Source organism: Salmo trutta, chromosome 29, assembly GCF_901001165.1.
Source record: "Salmo trutta chromosome 29, fSalTru1.1, whole genome shotgun sequence".
Lineage (NCBI taxonomy): Eukaryota > Metazoa > Chordata > Actinopteri > Salmoniformes > Salmonidae > Salmo > Salmo trutta.
Window position 1 is genome coordinate 18398838 of NC_042985.1, and position 18595 is coordinate 18417432.

General features: G+C 42.0%; 1 protein-coding gene, 1 long non-coding RNA gene and 1 pseudogene across 2 annotated transcripts in view; all 3 read left to right on the forward strand.

Annotated features, from left to right (window-relative positions):
• Positions 1-1181: 1181 nt before the first annotated feature.
• Positions 1182-1892, forward strand: LOC115167040 (uncharacterized). The gene is made up of 2 exons (XR_003870429.1): positions 1182-1355; positions 1736-1892. It is a non-coding gene; the product is annotated as an uncharacterized LOC115167040 (long non-coding RNA).
• Positions 1893-2702: 810 nt separating this feature from the next.
• Positions 2703-4040, forward strand: LOC115167039 (short-chain dehydrogenase/reductase family 42E member 1-like; annotated as a pseudogene).
• Positions 4041-6116: 2076 nt separating this feature from the next.
• The window catches only part of wtip (WT1 interacting protein), a 29472-nt gene continuing 16993 nt past the window's right edge, over positions 6117-18595 (forward strand). Inside the window, exon 1 of the mRNA XM_029721075.1 lies at positions 6117-8032. Coding sequence (XP_029576935.1) covers positions 6517-8032 — 1516 coding nt within the window. The 5' untranslated portion in view covers positions 6117-6516. The remainder of the gene's footprint in view (positions 8033-18595) is intronic.

Consider the following 18595-nt stretch of genomic DNA (forward strand, 5'->3'; position numbering starts at 1 on the left):
AGCAGTGTGACACAAACAACAACACAGAGTTACACATGGAATAAACAAACATAACACAATAGAAAAGTCTATATACAGTGTGTGCAAATGAGGTAAGATTAGGGAGGTAAGGCCCTTCTTTGGACACAGCATGCATTTAGTTTTACTTGTATTTAAGAGCAGTTGGAGGCCACAGAAGGAGAGTTGTATGGCATTGAAGCTTGTCTGGAGGTTAGTTAACACAGTGTCCATAGAAGGGCCAGAAGTATACAGAATGGTTTTATCTGTGTAGAGGTGGAACAGAGAAATACCAGCAGCAAGAGCGACATCATTGATGTATACAGAGAAAAGAGTCGGCCCGATAATTGAACCCTGTGGCACCCCCATAGAGACTGCCAGAGGTCCGGACAACAGGCCCTCCGATTTGACACACTGAACTCTGTCTGAGAAGTTGTTGATGAACCATGCGAGGCAGTCAATTGAGAAACCAAGGCTGTTGAGTCTGCCAATAAGAATGCGGTGATTGACAGAGTCGAAAGCCTTGGCTAGGTCGATGAATACGGCTACACAGTATTGTCTTTTATTGATGGCGGTTATGATATCGTTTAGGACCCTGAGCGCGGCTGAGGTGCATCCATGACCAGCTCGGAAACCAAATTGCATAGCGGGGAAAGTACGGTGGGATTCGAAATGGTCGGTATCTGTTTGTTAACTTGGCTTTCGAATACCTTAGAAAGGCAGGGTAGGATAGATATAGTTCTGTAACAGTTTGGGTCTAGAGTGTTTCCCCCTTTGAAGAGTGACAATGGGATGTGACAATGGGATGTTCATGTGGCAACATCCTGAATGAGGTCCCTGGTGCTGGCAGGGACAACACATAAAATCCCTGCTATATGGGCTCCCGAGTGGCGCAGCAGTCTAAGGCCCTGCATCTCAGTTCTAGAGGCGTCACTACAGACCCTGGTTTGATTCCAGGCTGTATCACATCTGGCCGTGATTGGAAGTCTCATAGGGCGGTGCACAATTGGCCCAGCGTCGCCAGGTTACAGTTTGACCGGGCTAGGACGTCATTGTGAATAAGAATTTGTTCTTAACTGACTTGCCTAGTTAAATAAAGGTCAAATAAAAAAAAATAAAACATTCTCTACCCTGTCAATAAAGAGGAGGAGTTACCTACCACGTCAAAAGTGTAAAGTAGGAAGTTCGCGTAGCCCATGCACTGACAAGTCATGAAACCGCTCGCAGTTCCCTTAAAGAATTTCACTAGCTCCGCCCAAGGAAGTTGTTTGTAAAATAGTAACAGCCTGTCACACCGATTAATTAATTAAAGCATTAATGCTGGACAAACGATAAGGTTGCTAAGTTAAAACGCCAAGGTAAAAGCCAGTTTTCAATTGAAATTAAAATGTTTGCTGTTCAATAGCCTAGATAACAACCTGTAGACTAGTAGAATATGTCAGCGATCTTATTGATACAGGTCAGGTTTACACAACTGTCATTGTACTGTTATGTAGCTAAACTAGTTTGCATCAAATGTTGCGTTCATGACCCTAATGTAGCCAAACGTCAACGTAGCATTATCAAGTAATAGGCCACAATCTTACATGTATGGCTACAGTAGACGTGATGAGGTTGCAGGTTGTTATACATTTCGGCACGTGTCTCTTTTACAAATTCAATACTTTAAATCATGCTCTCTCTGAAGGTACTGTGTGGTGTTATTTCAAGCATATTGAACTTCAAGTTTTCTTTTCAGTGAAATGGAGAAGGCGCGAATATGGACGTTTTTGATTACCGGTGGCAGTGACACTTTGGTTTCCGGTAAACCCATCAAAATATAAATATTTTACATTATTTGTTGCCTGTACATAGTCTTCATCTTATCAATACAGAAGAGAACTTGACATTACCAAGTGAGTGTGCAAAATAATTCGGTAACGGTGGTTCTAAACCCCACTAGGGGGAGTTATCATACCAGTTATTCTAATGATGTTATTCACTGTTGTCTATTTATTCTGTGTTACATACTAAAGTGGCAGAACCTTATCACCCCATCAATTGAATCCCTGCTTACAACAAATTGTTGTGACTTACTAATGGTAGCTTCATAAGCAGTGCTTAACTTGGACAGGAGCTCACCGGAGCTGAGTACCAGCACCTCAAATGTTCTACTGCTTAAGCTCCTGTTCCTCTTATAGAATATTAGCTAAAAAGTTTTGTGGAGCTCCTGCACCTAAATATAAACAGTATTGACACCCAAAATGAGTACCTGCACCTTTTTCAGTCCAAGTCAAGCACTGTTCATAAGTAGGCTAATGACTTTCCTATTTTTGTTTTTTAGTGTTGAACTGAACATTCCTAGAATATCTCTCACTACATGTGTAAGGTTTCCCTATACCCAATATTCCAGATTAGCATTTGCACACCAGTATTTCTACTTGCACATCTTCATCTGCACATCTATCACTCCAGTGTAAATTTACTCAATTGTAATTACTTCGCTACTATGGCCTATTTATTGCCTTACCTCCTCACACCATTTGCACACACTGTATATAGACTTTCTTTTTTTCTATTGTGTTATTGACTGTACGCTTGTTTATTCCATGTGTAACTCTGTTGTTTATGTCGCACTGCTTTGCTCTATCTTGGCCAAGTCGTAGTTGTAAATGAGAACTTGTTCTCGACTAGCCGACCTGGTTAAATAAAGGTGAAATAAAATAAAAAAACAGGATCACACATTGTTCATTTCTTACAGCCTTTCCTGCTCACTACATAAAAAGAAAGCTGAAGTCATTTTGTTTGATATGAGCCCGCCTAGCCTAGAGGTTCCAGAGGGCATTGTGTTCCTAAAGGGAGACATTCGTCAATATGCTCAGGTGGAGAAGGCGGTCACTGGCATGGACTGTGTTTTCCACATGGCCTCCTACGTCATGTCTGTCAGGGAGCAGCTGAACAGGAAGCTGATTGAAGAGGTGAACGTCCAGGGCACAGATCATGTCCTCAGGGCCTGTGTAGAGGCTGGAGTCTCCAGGCTCGTCTACACCAGCACCTTCAATGTAGTGTTCGGAGGCCAAAACATTGAGGGTGGTGACGAAAGCCTCCCCTACCTACCTCTCCATCTCCACCCTGACCACTACTCCCGAACCAAGTCGGTAGCTGAGATAGCCGTGATGAAAGCCAGTGGTACAGAGCTGAAGGACGGGACAGGTGTGTTGAGGGCCTGTGCTCTGCGTCCAGCCGGTATATACGGGCCTGGTGAGCAGAGGCACCTGCCCAGGATCGTTGGGTACATAGAGAAGGGGATATTCAGTTTTGTGTATGGAGATCCGAGAAGTTTAGTGGAGTTTGTCCAAGTAGACATCCTGGTGTCTGCACACGAACTGGCTGCAGAGGCTCTGACGTCAGAGCACCAGCACCGCTCTGCTGGACAGGTATATTTCATCTCAAACGGAAGACCTGTCAACAACTTTTAGTTCTACAGACCTCTGGTGGAGGGTTTGGGTTATTCTTTCCCCAAACTACGTCTACCCCTCTCTCTCATCTACTTTGTTGCATTCCTCACTGAGATGATTCACCATCTCATCGGCCCGATCTATAACTTCCAGCCTCTGCTCACACGCACAGAGGTGTATAAGACTGGCGTGACGCATTACTTCAGCATGGCGAAGGCCAAGGCCGAGCTGGGTTATGAGCCCCAGGAGTATAACCTGGAGGAGGTTGTGCAGTGGTTCAAGAGTAGAGGTCACGGAAGAAAACCTAGGGGTTCACGTCTCCAGCGACTGATACTAGATGGTCTTATATTAGCAGCTCTAGTAGCTCTGGCCCTCTCATACCTCCCAGTGGTTGGCAGTTAATCAGCAGGCAGTAATAAAGTGATACATCTCAATGGCACATTTAAATGTTGAAACTTGTGCTATACTAGTGGTGATGGATTGTTTGGTTCTTCTTTTATTAATTACAATGTTGGCAGTTTGTAATAAAACAAAATAATATTATTAACCAGAATTAGATCTGTTCAAATGAAAGACCGCATTCCCTTAATAAATGTCCATGAATGTGTTTTGTGTAAATTCCAACAATAGATATAGCTAGTTAGATATACTATAGCTAACTTTTGTCTTATATTGACAATTGTTGGACACAATGCATTTTGTTTTTGGCAGGGTTTTTAAAGCCAGAATGGAATGTTTGTTTTAATTTGTGCCTGTCCATGGAAGTACCTGACCATAGTCCACCAACCAAATGCAGTATTTACATAAGGTTTGTTTAAACTTGATTATGTATAAGAGACATATCTTGGTGCAGATGTCTGTTGGTACAAACAAAATGAAGTACAACTTAGAAAGGCTTTATAAAGCATACATAAAGACTTCATAAGCACTACATAAATGCTTCAAAAATAATCTATAAGCATATGTCATAAAGGGTGACAATCGTTCACACTGTAGGGTGAATTACCAAATGTAACACACTTATGTTTATACACCATTTAATCAGTATTTTTCTATTGAACCTTTATTTAACTAGGCAGGTCAGTTAAGAACAAATTCTTATTGACAATGACGGCCTACCAGAGAACAATAGGTTAACTGTTTTGTTCAGGGGCAGAAAGACAGAATTTTTACCTTGTCAGCTTGGGGGTTCGATCCAGAAACCTTTTAGTTACTGGCTCAACGCTCTAACCGCCCTGATGACATACGCTTATAGATGATTTATGACGCATTTATGTAGAAGCCTTTATGTATGCTATATAAAATCCTTTATAAGTTGTACTTCATTTAAAGTGGGACCCAACATTTACAGTGGTTTTGTTTTTACACCTCAATTGAAGATGGTAATAAGAAATATGACGGACAATGTATTGTAATGTTTAACAGATAAGATTTTTTTTATTTTTATACTGTATAACTTTGAAATGTTTCATGATGACCGACAGATTCTTAGTCAATGTGTGATATTGTAACGGCTGTCGGAAGAGAGAGTAGACCAAGGTGCAGCGGAGTTAGTGTTCATCATGATTTTAATTTAATAAAGAACACCACACAAAACGAGAAAACTGACAGCCAAACAGTCCTGTCAGGTGCAAAGCACTCAACAGAAACAATTACCCACAAAACCCAAAGGAAAAACATGCTCCTTATGTGTGACTCCCAATCAGCAACAACGAACTTCAGCTGTGCCTGATTGGGAGCCACACACGGCCCAAAACAAAGAAAAACAAAAAACCTATAAAACTAACATATAACGCCCACCCAATGTAACACCCTGGCCTAACCAAAATAAAGAGCAAAAAACCCCTCTCTATGGCCAGGGCGTTACAGATATCTTTTATCAGGTCTGCTGCTGAATTCCTAACCTTTCTGGTTGTTTTGTGACCAAATCCTAATGGGGATCAATCATTTGTTGGTATTTGTAATAACATTTCCTATAAGGGATATTTGTATTTATTTTAGTTAGATAATGTTCTCATAATATTATTGAATAAAAGTACATGACTGACCAGCCTGTGATTTATATTTCTAATGAGTTGCACAAAGTAATTGGCTATCTTCATTATAAATTGGGGATAAGTCTTAGCTTAATCATCACACATTATATAAACTTTTTTTGTATCTTATAAAACATCAATGTTTTTGAGACAATGCAATATTTTGCTGTCAAGAATTAAAATCATAGATGCGAGTCATGCGACAAATGAGAGCTGCAAAATCTTGGTGGCAAAAGCCCTTTGTTGATAGACAGAAGAGAAGCCTTCCCTGCATTCGGCATCTAAACTGTAATACATTGTGTTCAGCATGCTCTAGAAACAATCTATTCTAAATTCAGTGAAGCTGTTTCTGTCCCGAAACCGAAAAGGGCAAATGAAATTGGGCCAGGTGAGACTGGTCCTTTGTGCAGTTTTTTAAGGCTGAGATGAATACAGCCATACTCTCTAGGGACAACTCTTTTTCAAACTCAGGCACCCCCTTGCTGAGTTGGTCGCAATCATTGTTTCGCTCCAGCATTAACCACATTCCAGAGAGGCGGAGTGCACCCCGTCCACTTCCTCGCATTCCTTCTCCACAAACGAGTCCCTTGCGCTAAATTGTGTTTAAAACGTGTTTTGGCGCACTCTGTGTCTTTTAAAATGTAAGATGTGCCTGTTAGCGGTGTATTGCAATATTTTCTCTACCTCAAATTTACATTTGAGACTCTTTTGGAAAACTGGATAAAAACTGACAAGGGAAAATTCCTCCGCGCAGCGCGCCATTGACTGTAAAGACCTTTCAACTTAACAAAAACTGAAGTTGACAAACGTATCCTGACGTTGAAACTTTGTTGTAAGGGTTTATGTTTTCGAAGAAAAAGATCATGCACTGCTCCGAGATTTCCAAGCACACTGGCTGTTCAGCAAACAGGCGACGATGCCTGGATTGAGCCTGCGTTTTGTTATGATTTCCAAGTGAAATGCAAATACTTCTATCTCACTCGGTAGTCGGTTTGTGGACTAGTGCGCTTTTTCTCTGAATTTGTTCGTCGCCTCGGGAGCAAACCATGGATCACTATGAGGAAGATTTGGGACTCCGGGCGAGTAAATTAATGGAGGACCTTTCCTTATATGAAGCATACAAGGATGGAATGTACAGTTCAAGGAGGGACATGGTTATCAACCCCGATTTGGATTTTTCGTCTCCAACGATACCCGAGCAGAAAAGTACGACAATGAATGGCAGCTCTGCGCCTCACCAACAGATACACAGCGTTGAGAATTACATGTCTGGGAATAAAGTGTACACTGCGGCTCCCGTGCGCCCCGTGAATGGCAACAGAGCCGTTCCTGTGGATTATTGCACCCCTCAAAGAGACATAGTTTATCCTAATGAAGATAGCTATTGCACCAAATCCGAAATTGCTTTGCCGTGTTATAGCGGCGCGTCCGAGCGGCACAGGAGGTACTCCTTGGAGGTGCAGGGGCATAGGTACAGCACTGGTAGCGCGTACGATGGAGTGGTTTTGAACAAGCCAGTACCTTCACCTGGCAACAGATGCAACAGTATCTGTGTTACCACCAGCCACGACGGCAGATACAATGCTACCAGCCCGCGGTCCAGTTTCGCATCCTCCCTCTCCTCCCAGGAGCAAAGCAAACATGCAAGCCCGAGGTCGAGCATCAGTAGCCCGCGCACGAGTTTGGTGGTACCCGGTCAAGACAAGTACACTAGTCCTAGGTCCAGTCTGGTACACTGTGACGGGAGCAGTGCCCTCAGCCCCCGGTCTAGCTATGCAAGTACAGCCAGCGACACAAGTAAACATTCCAGCCCAAGGGCCAGTCTGAACAGCTATGACTGCTGCAGTAAGCCCAGCAGTAACCGCACCAGCGGCATCAGTATGGGCTACGACCAAAGGCACATCAGCCCCAGGTCCAGCACAGCGAGCCAGTATTCTTGTACCACCAGTCCACGCTCTAGCTATTCAGATTCGCGTTACATGCCTGTGGGGAACCATGATCTGGAGGGTGCAGTTTTGCATGGCATTCCGGTGGCCAGTCCCCGGTCAAGCATCTGCAGCCAGGACGGGTGCGCAAGACCCGGGACAATAGCTAACTGCGTCGTTAGTCCCCGGTCCAGTATCTCCAGTCACAGTTCCAGAAGTTCCCGGAGCTCCAGGGGATCTATGAGCACCTACCCGGATCTCCAACTACCTTCACCCAGGTCCTCAATGCTGGGGACTGGTTTGCAGGATGACATACTAACACAAGATTGTGGCGATACCAACGGTGTTCATAGTCGTATCCATCTCCAAGCGCTCTCTGGGATGCCAGAGGCCCTGCCACAGCATGCACCACAACAGTCAACCCAGGCAGGGATGAATACAGAGGTGACCGCTGGATCACCATCATCTTCTTATGGGCTCCATACGAAAACACCAGCCTCAGGGCAGAGGTTTAAACTACCTTACCAGGTGACCCCGTGCCGGGAAAGTGGCCCAAGCCAAGCAGAAAGGAGTCTGGAAGCACTCACCTTGGAGCTGGAGAAGGAGTTAGAAATGCACATGAAAAAAGAATACTTTGGTAAGTGTAACTCCTCCTATGAACACTGTTGATTATAAGGAACACTATGAGAGTGCAATGAAGTGAGAATAAAGCTTTAAAATAGAAAAACAGAAAATGAAATGAAACAATATTTTGATTGATCTTGGCATATCTTTTTTTAGACTACTTGTAAACTTATGACAGCTCCCTAAACATGTCTCAACAAGAGGTCAGAATAAGGCTTTTCTTACACAAAGTCAAATGAATTAGTCAGGTAAAAATGTAAAAGGGCCAGACTACATCCTCCACGTTCCATGTGTTTGGTGGTCTGATAATAACCCTCATGGTTATGAACTTGAACTCTGGTGCCCTGTGGTCCATACATGTGTGGAAGATAAGTCAATTGATGGGCTTCACTGGGTGACTTCATCTTCAGCTGGGTCACTAACCTCATTATAGTGGGAGGCTGAGGCGGCGTTAGGCTAACTGGAGCATTAACTGAGTGATCAGGCCCATTTTGTCCATGGAGCCCGCTGACCACTGATTGGTCAAACAGTGTTGTGGCCTGGCCACAGCAGCCCTGCCACTGATCAATCAGAACTGGCTGGTCACGCCTGAGGTAGCCCTTTGCCTCAAGTCCTTGGGTGTTTTGTGAGGTGAGGTGGGAGTTGGGGGAATGTTGTCCAGAGAGCTACTGGGGATCCTTTTCATTATAAAATCACAGTCCTGATCTCCATCTCCATACCTTGCACTGCAAGTGTAATAACAATAGTGTAAGAACATAGTAATAACAGCCTAACTACATTACATATTGACATAACTGAGGGATTTTCTTATGTGTAACAAGTCAGGTGTTATTAATTGTTGTTACCCATGTTACTACAAAGCAGCTATTTTGTAGTGCTAAGTAATTCCATTGTTTACAATTCCAGTGTAGTTGTGGAGCTTGTACAGTTTGTCTGTTAATCGTCATGCTGTAGTTAAAAGGGGGCGTTGAACAGGACTTCAGCCTAGCTTTACTGAGCTTTGTTGTCATCTCAGCTAGTGGCTGGTTGCAACCTTAACAACTAACATGTGTATTCTATAATGCCAACAACGACTCCCTCTGTGGCAGATAAGAGTGGCTTTTGCAGGAAAATACACATTTCTGTTTTGGCAGAGCTAACGTTTACACAGCGCTGAATGGGGCTGAATGGGACCTTCTGTTCTGTCCCAGGGAGCGGAGTAGATACCCTTCAGTGATTCAGTGGTCTTGCTGCTTGGTGAAAACGCCCAGCCATACGGCCAATGAAGCGGGCATTCTCTGGAAGACTTCTCTCTGCCGTTTCTCGCTGTGCTTTCCTCAAGATATATATATTTTTTAGCATTTTTTCAACCATGAGTGCTCTGAGCTGTAACTTTTTTGCAACATATTCCCTCCCTGAGACTTGAAATCATTGTTTTTGAAGGGGTAAACTCTCTCCTCCCACAGGAAAGAAGGGAGAATCTATCCACCTTTTGAATGTGCTGATGAACAAATGGCTGCGGTCTGAGAACAGAACAGTGGTTTGATTTTGTTTTCCTCCAGTGCGCTGGCTGGCTCAGAGTGACGCTGAGACGGCTGTTCATTTGTCACAGAGGAGCAGGTGAGAGCTGTAGAATGTAGCAGACAGAAGCCCCTCACAGTACGCTGGGCCGAGAGAGAGAGAGAGAGAGAGACACACACACACACACACACACACACACACACACACACACGGCTCTGTTTCCGTGGCGACAGTGGAGAAATTGATCACCCGGGCTTTGAGGTCTGTGCTGTCACACTGCGTTGCTCTGCTCTGTGCTCTGCCTCACTGCAGGCCCCTGTGTGGCCTCTGTTTGTTGTGGTGGCGAAGGAGCTGTGAATCAACAGCTGGCCCGGGACAGACCAGCATTGAGGCCTCCAGAGCCGCCCCCGGCTCGCCCCCGCCCAGACCCCCCCCCCCCCCCCCCCCCCCGCGAAGCCCTTCATTAACCAGCCAGTGGGGAGTCGGGCAGTACCAGACACTTGGCACACGATCTTGGCTCGCGGGCCAGACATGGCTGTCGGGGGTCAAGTCTGATCACCTGCTCAGAATAATAATGACGGTATAGTAATGTTACATGGTTGACTCAGAAAGGGTTTGGTCAACTTTTATTGTGTTGGTGGTGGTGTCAGTCACCCCAACTCTCAACTCTCACTGCAGCCGCTCTGGAGGCCAGTCTGAGCTACAATGTATGGCTTAGAGCTAAATGGAGCCGATACAGTTGCTCTTTTGACAAAAACACTTATGAATACACAAAACACAAGGCAGCCAAATGTTTTAGGGTCATTGGTAACTCTTGTGTTAGTTGATATGTGAACATAGCTCACATTAATGATACATGTTCATGATGCGTTAGCTTAATCACAAATTCACTCTCATTAATAAAGTGTGAGTATTTTAGCTCCCTATCGTGAATATGGGAAGTGTTTAGAGTGCTGCCATTACCCTTCCAACAATAGACCATGAGTAGAGAGAACACACTGTCCCTGGCCTGCCTGAACAACAACAGAATACAGCATAATCACTTAAATATTGTGAGAGATTTCAGACAGAGTTTCTGCCTCATTTCCAGTTTTATGCCATTTCTCAAACATCTAGGTTTTGGACAAACATTGCAGGCAGCTGTACATCAACATAATGATTTCAAGTACACAAACAAATTGAATGTTACTATTTCTTATTAGTTCCATTCTTGCTTATGTAGCCTAATAGTCTATTTCATATGTCCCCAACAGTGGTGTACTGCTATTTTTTAGGTGAGGGTGCACAAAAAAATGATGTAAATGACATTATTTACTCAATCAAAGTTTGTACCGACAGATGTAGCCAATTTAATGGCCTATCATTATAGAATATGCATAAAATGCATTCTCCAATTGCAACATCTGCCTTTGTCTAACCATATTGTCCAAAGAAAATGTTCTATTTTTAATACCCTCAAACACAAAGTTAGGCATAGGCTACCTCATTTCAAATAGGCCATCATCTCTGTCCATCGTGAATTATTATTCTTCACATTTTACAGCTGAAACATCCAAACTGCATCTCCATGCCAATCATTTGTTTGATCTCAATCAGTTTAATGGGAATATGCAATTAGAGCTTCTTGAATTAGCCTACTCTTTTATGAGCCAATTAGAGTAGATTGTGATAACAAACTATTAGCCTACTGTTTTATGAGCCAATTAGAGTAGATTGTGTTAAACTATTAGCCTACTGTTTTATGAGCCAATTAGAGAAGATCGTGATACACTATTAGCCTACTGTTTTATGAGCCAATTAGAGAAGATCGTGAGAAACTATTAGCCTACTGTTTTATGAGCCAATTAGAGAAGATCGTGACAAACTATTAGCCTACTGTTTTATGAGCCAATTAGAGTAGATTGTGATAACAAACTATTAACCTACTGTTTTATGAGCCAATTAGAGTATATTGTGATAACAAACTATTAACCTACTGTTTTATGAGCCAATTAGAGTAGATTGTGATAACAAACTATTAACCTTGTATTTTGTTTCAATCAACGCTGTTGAGTTGGCGCATGTGGATTTTTGTTTACTATTCAATTTCAGCTAACCATCCTAAAATGTCATTAGAAATGAGGTGTTTTTGGTGTAACAGTATCGTTATAGGCCTACTATGCTATTATATTTGGTTTTGTTATGTAAAATGCAAATGAATCGTTATGTGATCTTGCTAGACATTGATTCAGCTTTGTTCTAACTTTACTAAACGAGTATCGTTGTGTGAAGTGATAGTCTTCTATTTGTAATAATAGTAATAAGTGATGACTATTCGGTGTAGGCAACAGATCTTGATGAGATTTCATTTTAAGCAATTGGAGCGCTCTTCGTAGTGTTGAAAGGACAACGCCAGGAGCGCACAATGATCTTAAAGTAGTTGAACCAACTTGTGGTGCTGAAGGATAGCTCTGCCATTTGGCCAGTTCAGGAACAAACAACTACGTGGTATAGCTATTTGGTTGTAGCCTAATGTAAAACAAGTACTTAGCTTAATATCATTGCACTGCTTGCGAGGAGAGCTTTATTGCGAGTATTTCATTGTATTATGTAGCTTACATGCTCTATTATAAATAAACGTTGATTTGATTTGCTTGAGCACAATACAATATACCCTATTACAGAATAAAAGAAAACAGAGGTGAACTATCAATTCATGTAATTTATTTGCATAGATTGAACATATTATCAAATCAATTGACCAAGTAGTGAACATAAATCATTACCATGTAGAATTGCAGGAAATGTTTTTTTTAAACCACCATAAAATCAAGCTTTTAGTGTGATGTATTCATGCATCACAATAAACTATAACCTAAATGCATTATTACCTCCAACTTGGCCCAATTCACAGTTCTAATTGCCCATCCTAACATACCAAGCTAGAACAGGCCCTGCGTCTCAACTAATAGCCAATGTAGGCTAAATATCCCAAGCAGGGCTACAGCAACTTCCAGAGAAGGTCAGGCTCTCAGGCTTTGTGGTGGCCACTCTGGTTTGGGTGTCCCCGGCAGAACAATGTTGCTCTAACCAAGTGGTCACATTTGGTTCTGGGTTCCACTGCGCAGAGGGGTCCGTGGAGTTTTATGAACATCAAGGCAGACACACACAGGGAAATGTTGTTTTTCAACGTTTTCATTGGCCGTTTTGGTCCATCCTCTGACGGGCTTCCACAGTGCACACACACAGCTTATAGTTCATCATTCTCACCACCAGAGAGAAGAAAGGGAACAAAGCACCATTTACCTACCTCTAGGCTGCTATACATATTTATTTGGTTTGTCATTCTATCGTTTTTCATAGAATTTTTGTGGTAATTAAATATAATTTATTTCAAATTTATCAGAATACATTTTCCAGAAATAGTTTTACCAGCTGCGTTTATTCTCAAATTGAAAACAGTGAGGGAGCGCCACTCCATCACGCTCCGGCAGCACTACACCCCTGGTCCCCAAAGGTGTGGAACTCTCTGAGTTATGGGCAGCATCACTGAGTGTGCTACTGACGATGAAGGGCAATGTTCTTTCTTCTCCAGATGTGTCCAGTGGTGTTGTTCTGTCCAGATCACACTGGACATAATGATTTAAATTAAGAACAAATGTGACTTTTCGTGCTCAGTCCCTCTCCCTCTCTAACCCTCTCCGGCGTCCCTTCAGTCATGTAAAACACTGTCCACATCCGTTTGAGAGAGCCTTTCACGCTTTACAGCAACATATATGAGAAATCATCTCAAGTCAACTTGGCTCAAAATGCCATGAACTTTTCCTTAGCTTGTAGCAAGTTCCCTATTCTGTTCAGTTTTTCCTGTCAAGCTTTCCTTCCTCAGGGCATGGCTTCCACCTTGGGAGATAAAATGGACATGTACCTGGCGGTGTGCACATGGACATGGTCCATTGTTTTGTTTACAATTCTGACTGAAGCTCCAGCAGGACTGTACTATAGAAGTACAGTGGAAATAAGCAAAGCCTTAAACTACAGTGGAAATAAAGTATAGTGGAAAATAAACAAAGGCAGAGAAAGAGGACAAGTTGCTCCTGTGAGTATTCAGAAGATATCAGTTCAACAAAGCCTCTAAGAATGTTGCTCTATCCTACCTCATTGTCAGCATATTCCCCTGCAAACATCTCAGCACCGCTATCTGTCTCGTAGTCAGATACCGTAGTAGACAGAGGAGGCTTCAGGCAAGTGCATGAGTCTGGAATGCAGCGGAATGGGACTGAGATAGCTGGAGGAGACCTTCGTCTGGAGAATGCACAATAAACTGTGTGTGTGTGGGGGGGGGGGGTTGTGATAATGACCTGCTTAGCAGAGATATCATCAAGTGGTGAGAGTCCACACTCCCTCCAAAAATCAACCACCCTGGAGTGCAGACTCCCCCCTACCTTCCCCACCTCACTATAACACATTTCATCTCTACTCCCCGGGAGCACTTGGTCCTTGCACTCAAAGTTCAGACACTCCAAGATCAGAGACCACAGATAGCCTTTGCCTTGCAAACCTTGTGAAGATTTGTCACTGCTATCTTCACATTTCTCCAGCCTGTATCTCCTAGGAACATCCATCTTTTCAAAGCAGAGCAGAAGAGGTGCAAGTGTGGTACAGATGGTATAATAGAGGTGCCATTACATTTTCAGGACCTGCCATTATCAGTGCAGATCCATGTGTTTAAATTGTATGGCAGCCAACGGTTGTCCACACTGTTCATGGAATTGTTCGATGCCAATGCCCCAATTATGGGAAAAAACTAAAACATGTTCAGAAATATTCCTGGAAGTTCTGGAACAGTGGGGGAGTATTAAAAGACCATTAGCAGTGAGATACAGGGACATTGGCAGACCAGACTAGAGTAGTATGCTGGGCTTGGAGTTTGGAGGTAGTACAGATCGGCCAGCAGCCTTGGCGTAATCAAGAGAGTCTTAACTGCTGTCAGCTGAGGCAAGGCAGATTATAGTCAATGACCATATTTACACATAAATAGGCTATATATGTTTATTGTCACATACACATAGTAGTACGGTTAAGATCCTTGCTGAAGGCTACTAGCCCAAAGCTCTAACCGCTAGGCTACCTGCATCCCTACATGCACACCAATATCCCTGTTTTTGAGTTGACGCATATAAACATCATATCCGTTTACAATAACCCAAATAAGCTCCTATCCTGGTTTTAAGAAACCCAGATAAGATGACTGGGATATGCTGATCTTAGACGGGATACTGTGGCATGTAAACATCTTTTCCGATTTACTGTTGTTTAAACGGTCTGCGCAGACTCAGTTTCACATAGTATCAGCTTTGAAGTTCAGATGGGAAAAGTAATAGTTGGAATAGTAACTGAAGTCTGGACACTGACTGTAGGCCTCACATGTAGCCTATTATAACATTAACTCATGCAGAATGAATTGTTTCTTGCAGTAAAATGATAGACCAAATGTTCATTTTGTCTTGGGAACGGGAGTGGAGAAATATTATTTCTTTCTTTCATCTTGAGAAAATGCGAATGCACGCTTTGGGACCTGTTGTGCAGCCTAAACGTGCATTTTTTTCCTGCGACATAAAAGCTGACAGTATTTCACTTTCAGTCATATAAAATATGCTTCCAAGGCAAACTGAATTACTGTCAGAAACATGTTGGATTGTTTTCACAGATTTTCATTTCCTTAAAAAAACTCTTTGGGCTAGGCGTCCCGCTAGCATCCCGAAACTGGAGTGCGTGCAATTCAAATAAATTATCATAAAAATTGTGGATATTAAACATTTATCTACATATCTAGTCTTATATCAGTTGAAAGCTTAAATTCTTGTTAATCTAACTGCACTGTCCGATTTACAGTAGGCTTTACAGCGAAAGCATGCCATGCGATTGTTTGAGGACGGCGCCCCACATTAAAATATTTTTCCACTGGCACAGGTTTCATAAATTAATAAATAGCGATTATAAATTCCCTTACTTTTTGAAAATCTTCCTCTGATTTGTCATCCAAAGGGTCCCAGCTATAACATGTAGTGTCGTTTTGTTAGATAAAATCCTTCTTTATATCCCAAAAGGTCTGTTTAGTTGGCGCCATCGATTTGAGTAATTAACTCGTTCAACATGCCAAGATAGGAATCCGAAAATCTAGAAAAAAGGACCCTAGCCCTAACCGGTCAACATACTGATGTCAATTTTGAATGGAAAAATCTCCCCAGTCCCTAAATGTCTTCACTCCGTGAGAGAAGCAGAAATGAAAGAGAACGCTACCGATGTCAACTACATTATTGATAATGCTTTCATTCTATCGATGAATGACATTCTGGTGAGCAAGGCTTTATTTAGTGTTCTAGAGCAACAAGAAATGACAGAAGAGAAGCTGTGTGTATATAATTATAGACTAACAAAGTTGACAAACAAATAGCCTTCCTATTGTCGGAAATTATAAGCAGAAAAATATCTAAATTAGGTGTACAAACCTTTTTTACCGCTCCCCATTTCAAAAAATATTTTCACCTTTCTTGGGTAAGTTAGCAATATTCTGTTTATTTATTGATACAGAGACACTCATGGATAGTAAATCAACGGTGCATGTAAAGCTTATCCTGATTAATAAATATAAGAAAAATAAGACCATAACCAGGATATGAGCTATTATCCAGAATCCTGTGCGCACGTTAACATTGTCAGAGTGCTTGCAGTTCAAGATCCGGAGTCTTCAGAAACACCATGGAACACTCCAATCCAATCTGATATCTTGTTCACATTTAGTACATCTAACTAGTTCAGGTGCTGGACAGATACAAATAAAAAAGTCTTCAACTCCCACAGTAGTTTATTGAGACGCACAAAACAGACAACATTTCGACCCCACTGGCATCTTTTTCATGTTCACTTTTAGGTGGTTACATAACTACACTTTCCAGTCTTTTGGGTGTCTCGTTAAAGGGAATATAGAGGTAATATGGGATCTACCAAATCTGGACAGTAATATTTTATTTTCTTGCCAATGGCTATTCTAGATATTTATTTTGGCCAAGCTGTTGTGATTAAGATGATTCATAGTTTGGTTCTTTAACCTTATCAGAGAGAATAGCCCTAATTTTTCCTCTTATATTTTCTGAGTGCAGGAACAGTGTCATGAGTTTAAGTTGGAATAGGAAATAGCAATATTTGACTTTGGTCCAGCTGAATGACTTGTTGACAGGAAAACATGTGGGCCTATCCTGTGGATAGCCTTGGGGTACCGTAGTCCTTGATTTAAAAACAAATCATACAGAGTACGAATTACGTAGGATGAATGAGACATGAGCTCCTCTAAAGGCAACAAAAGTTCACCTTTGGGAGGGTCATTAAATATTTAGAATTTGACGAGATGCGCGCCAACGGCAAGACGCATCAATCTCACCGGAGAAAGCATCCAAGTGACCGAAACAGCGCCTGTCTTACTCTTTTTGGCCAGACAGCATCAGATACATGTGATACATATACTGAGACAGAGGGCCGCAGTTTCGATCACTCAGATGCTTTCTCCGGTGAGATAGATTCAACCACTTGCGAATTGAACAATTATGAAACCTTATTGAAGCATTATTTCATATGCTTTTTCTTTTTTTATTGTTCACATTTTTGGGGAAGTATGGCTTCCATTGGCATCCATGAATACACACACCACTGTAGTAGGCCTAATGACAATCGCTGAATGTCATTATGGTGTTTTTAACAGATGTCTCTTTCATGAAATGACGTGTGCACAGTGCACTGTTTGGATGCTGGAATTATTTTAGAGTGGACGAACGTACGCAGCCGCAGTTAGCCTACTTTTTGAAGTGATTTGTTTGAGAATCATATTTTAGCATCATTACTGGGTGTGTTCATGCCCCATTAAAATGTAATGCATTTTTGTCTTTACTATTAGGCCCATAAAAAAAAAGATTTTGCATGCACGAGGCTCCCAAGAATGTCACGGTACAATTCGCACTCTGATGTCATAGATGTAAAAAGCAGGGATGGGGTCAGTTCAGAATTTGGAGAATTTAATTAAATTTAAACAATGAATTTGAATTGAATTTGAATTGGCCACACCCCACAGGAAGCAGAATTTGAATAGAATTTGAATTGAAGGAAGTAGAATTGAATTCAAAGCAATTCAACAGAGAAGTGAAACATGAAAGTCTCATTTAATTGGGGTGTGGCTAATTCAAATTCAAGAATTGAATTGGAATTAAAAAGCAATTCGCAACTCAATACAGAATTGACCCCAACACAGGTAGCCCTTTAGACTCGTACCCGTATACGGGTTGAAAATGGCAGACTTGGACACTTATAAGCACCTAAATTGGAACGCAGTGGCTGTACTGTAATATGCTATACTTGACGTCAGAGCTCAGGGTCTCTTCCATTAGGCTCTGTATGGGTTTTGACTGACAACCATTCTGAACTTGAGCACCTCATGTGACAAGAAGTTGCCCCATCCCTCCCGCTAATTGGGCAACTTTTGCAAATGTTTTGATGTCTAATACCCTGACTACAATTGCAAAATAAATTTAGTAATATATGTTATTCAATTATTACACCCACACTGCTCGCGCGCGCCAACGAGCGTCTGCGTTGCCAAGGGCTAAAAGAGAAGTCATTCCTATTTCTGATGCAGATCGCGCTGCAAGTCCTGCCTCTCCCATCTCCTCATTAGTTTATAGAAGCAGGTACCCACGTGCCATCTCCTCATTGGTTATACCCACGTGGGTGTTTGAAAGACAAACTGTTTTTCCAGTTGTCGTGGTAATACTATGAAAGTGTAGATGCCAATCACCATATAAGTTCAAAGATGAAAAAGCCTCGGAGGAGAGAGCGCTAGAAACGATTCAGTTGACCGTTTTATGTGTGGATTAATTGTCGGAGTAGAGGACCTTGTGCATTTCAGGTAAAATAACAACTCAATGTTTATATCCCAGGACAAATTAGCTAGCAACAGCAAGCTAGCTAAATAGGACAAATTAGCTAGCAAGTGCAAGCTAACTAGCTAAATTGCCATACATGTTTAATGCTTTTCGACCTGTCCCCAAAT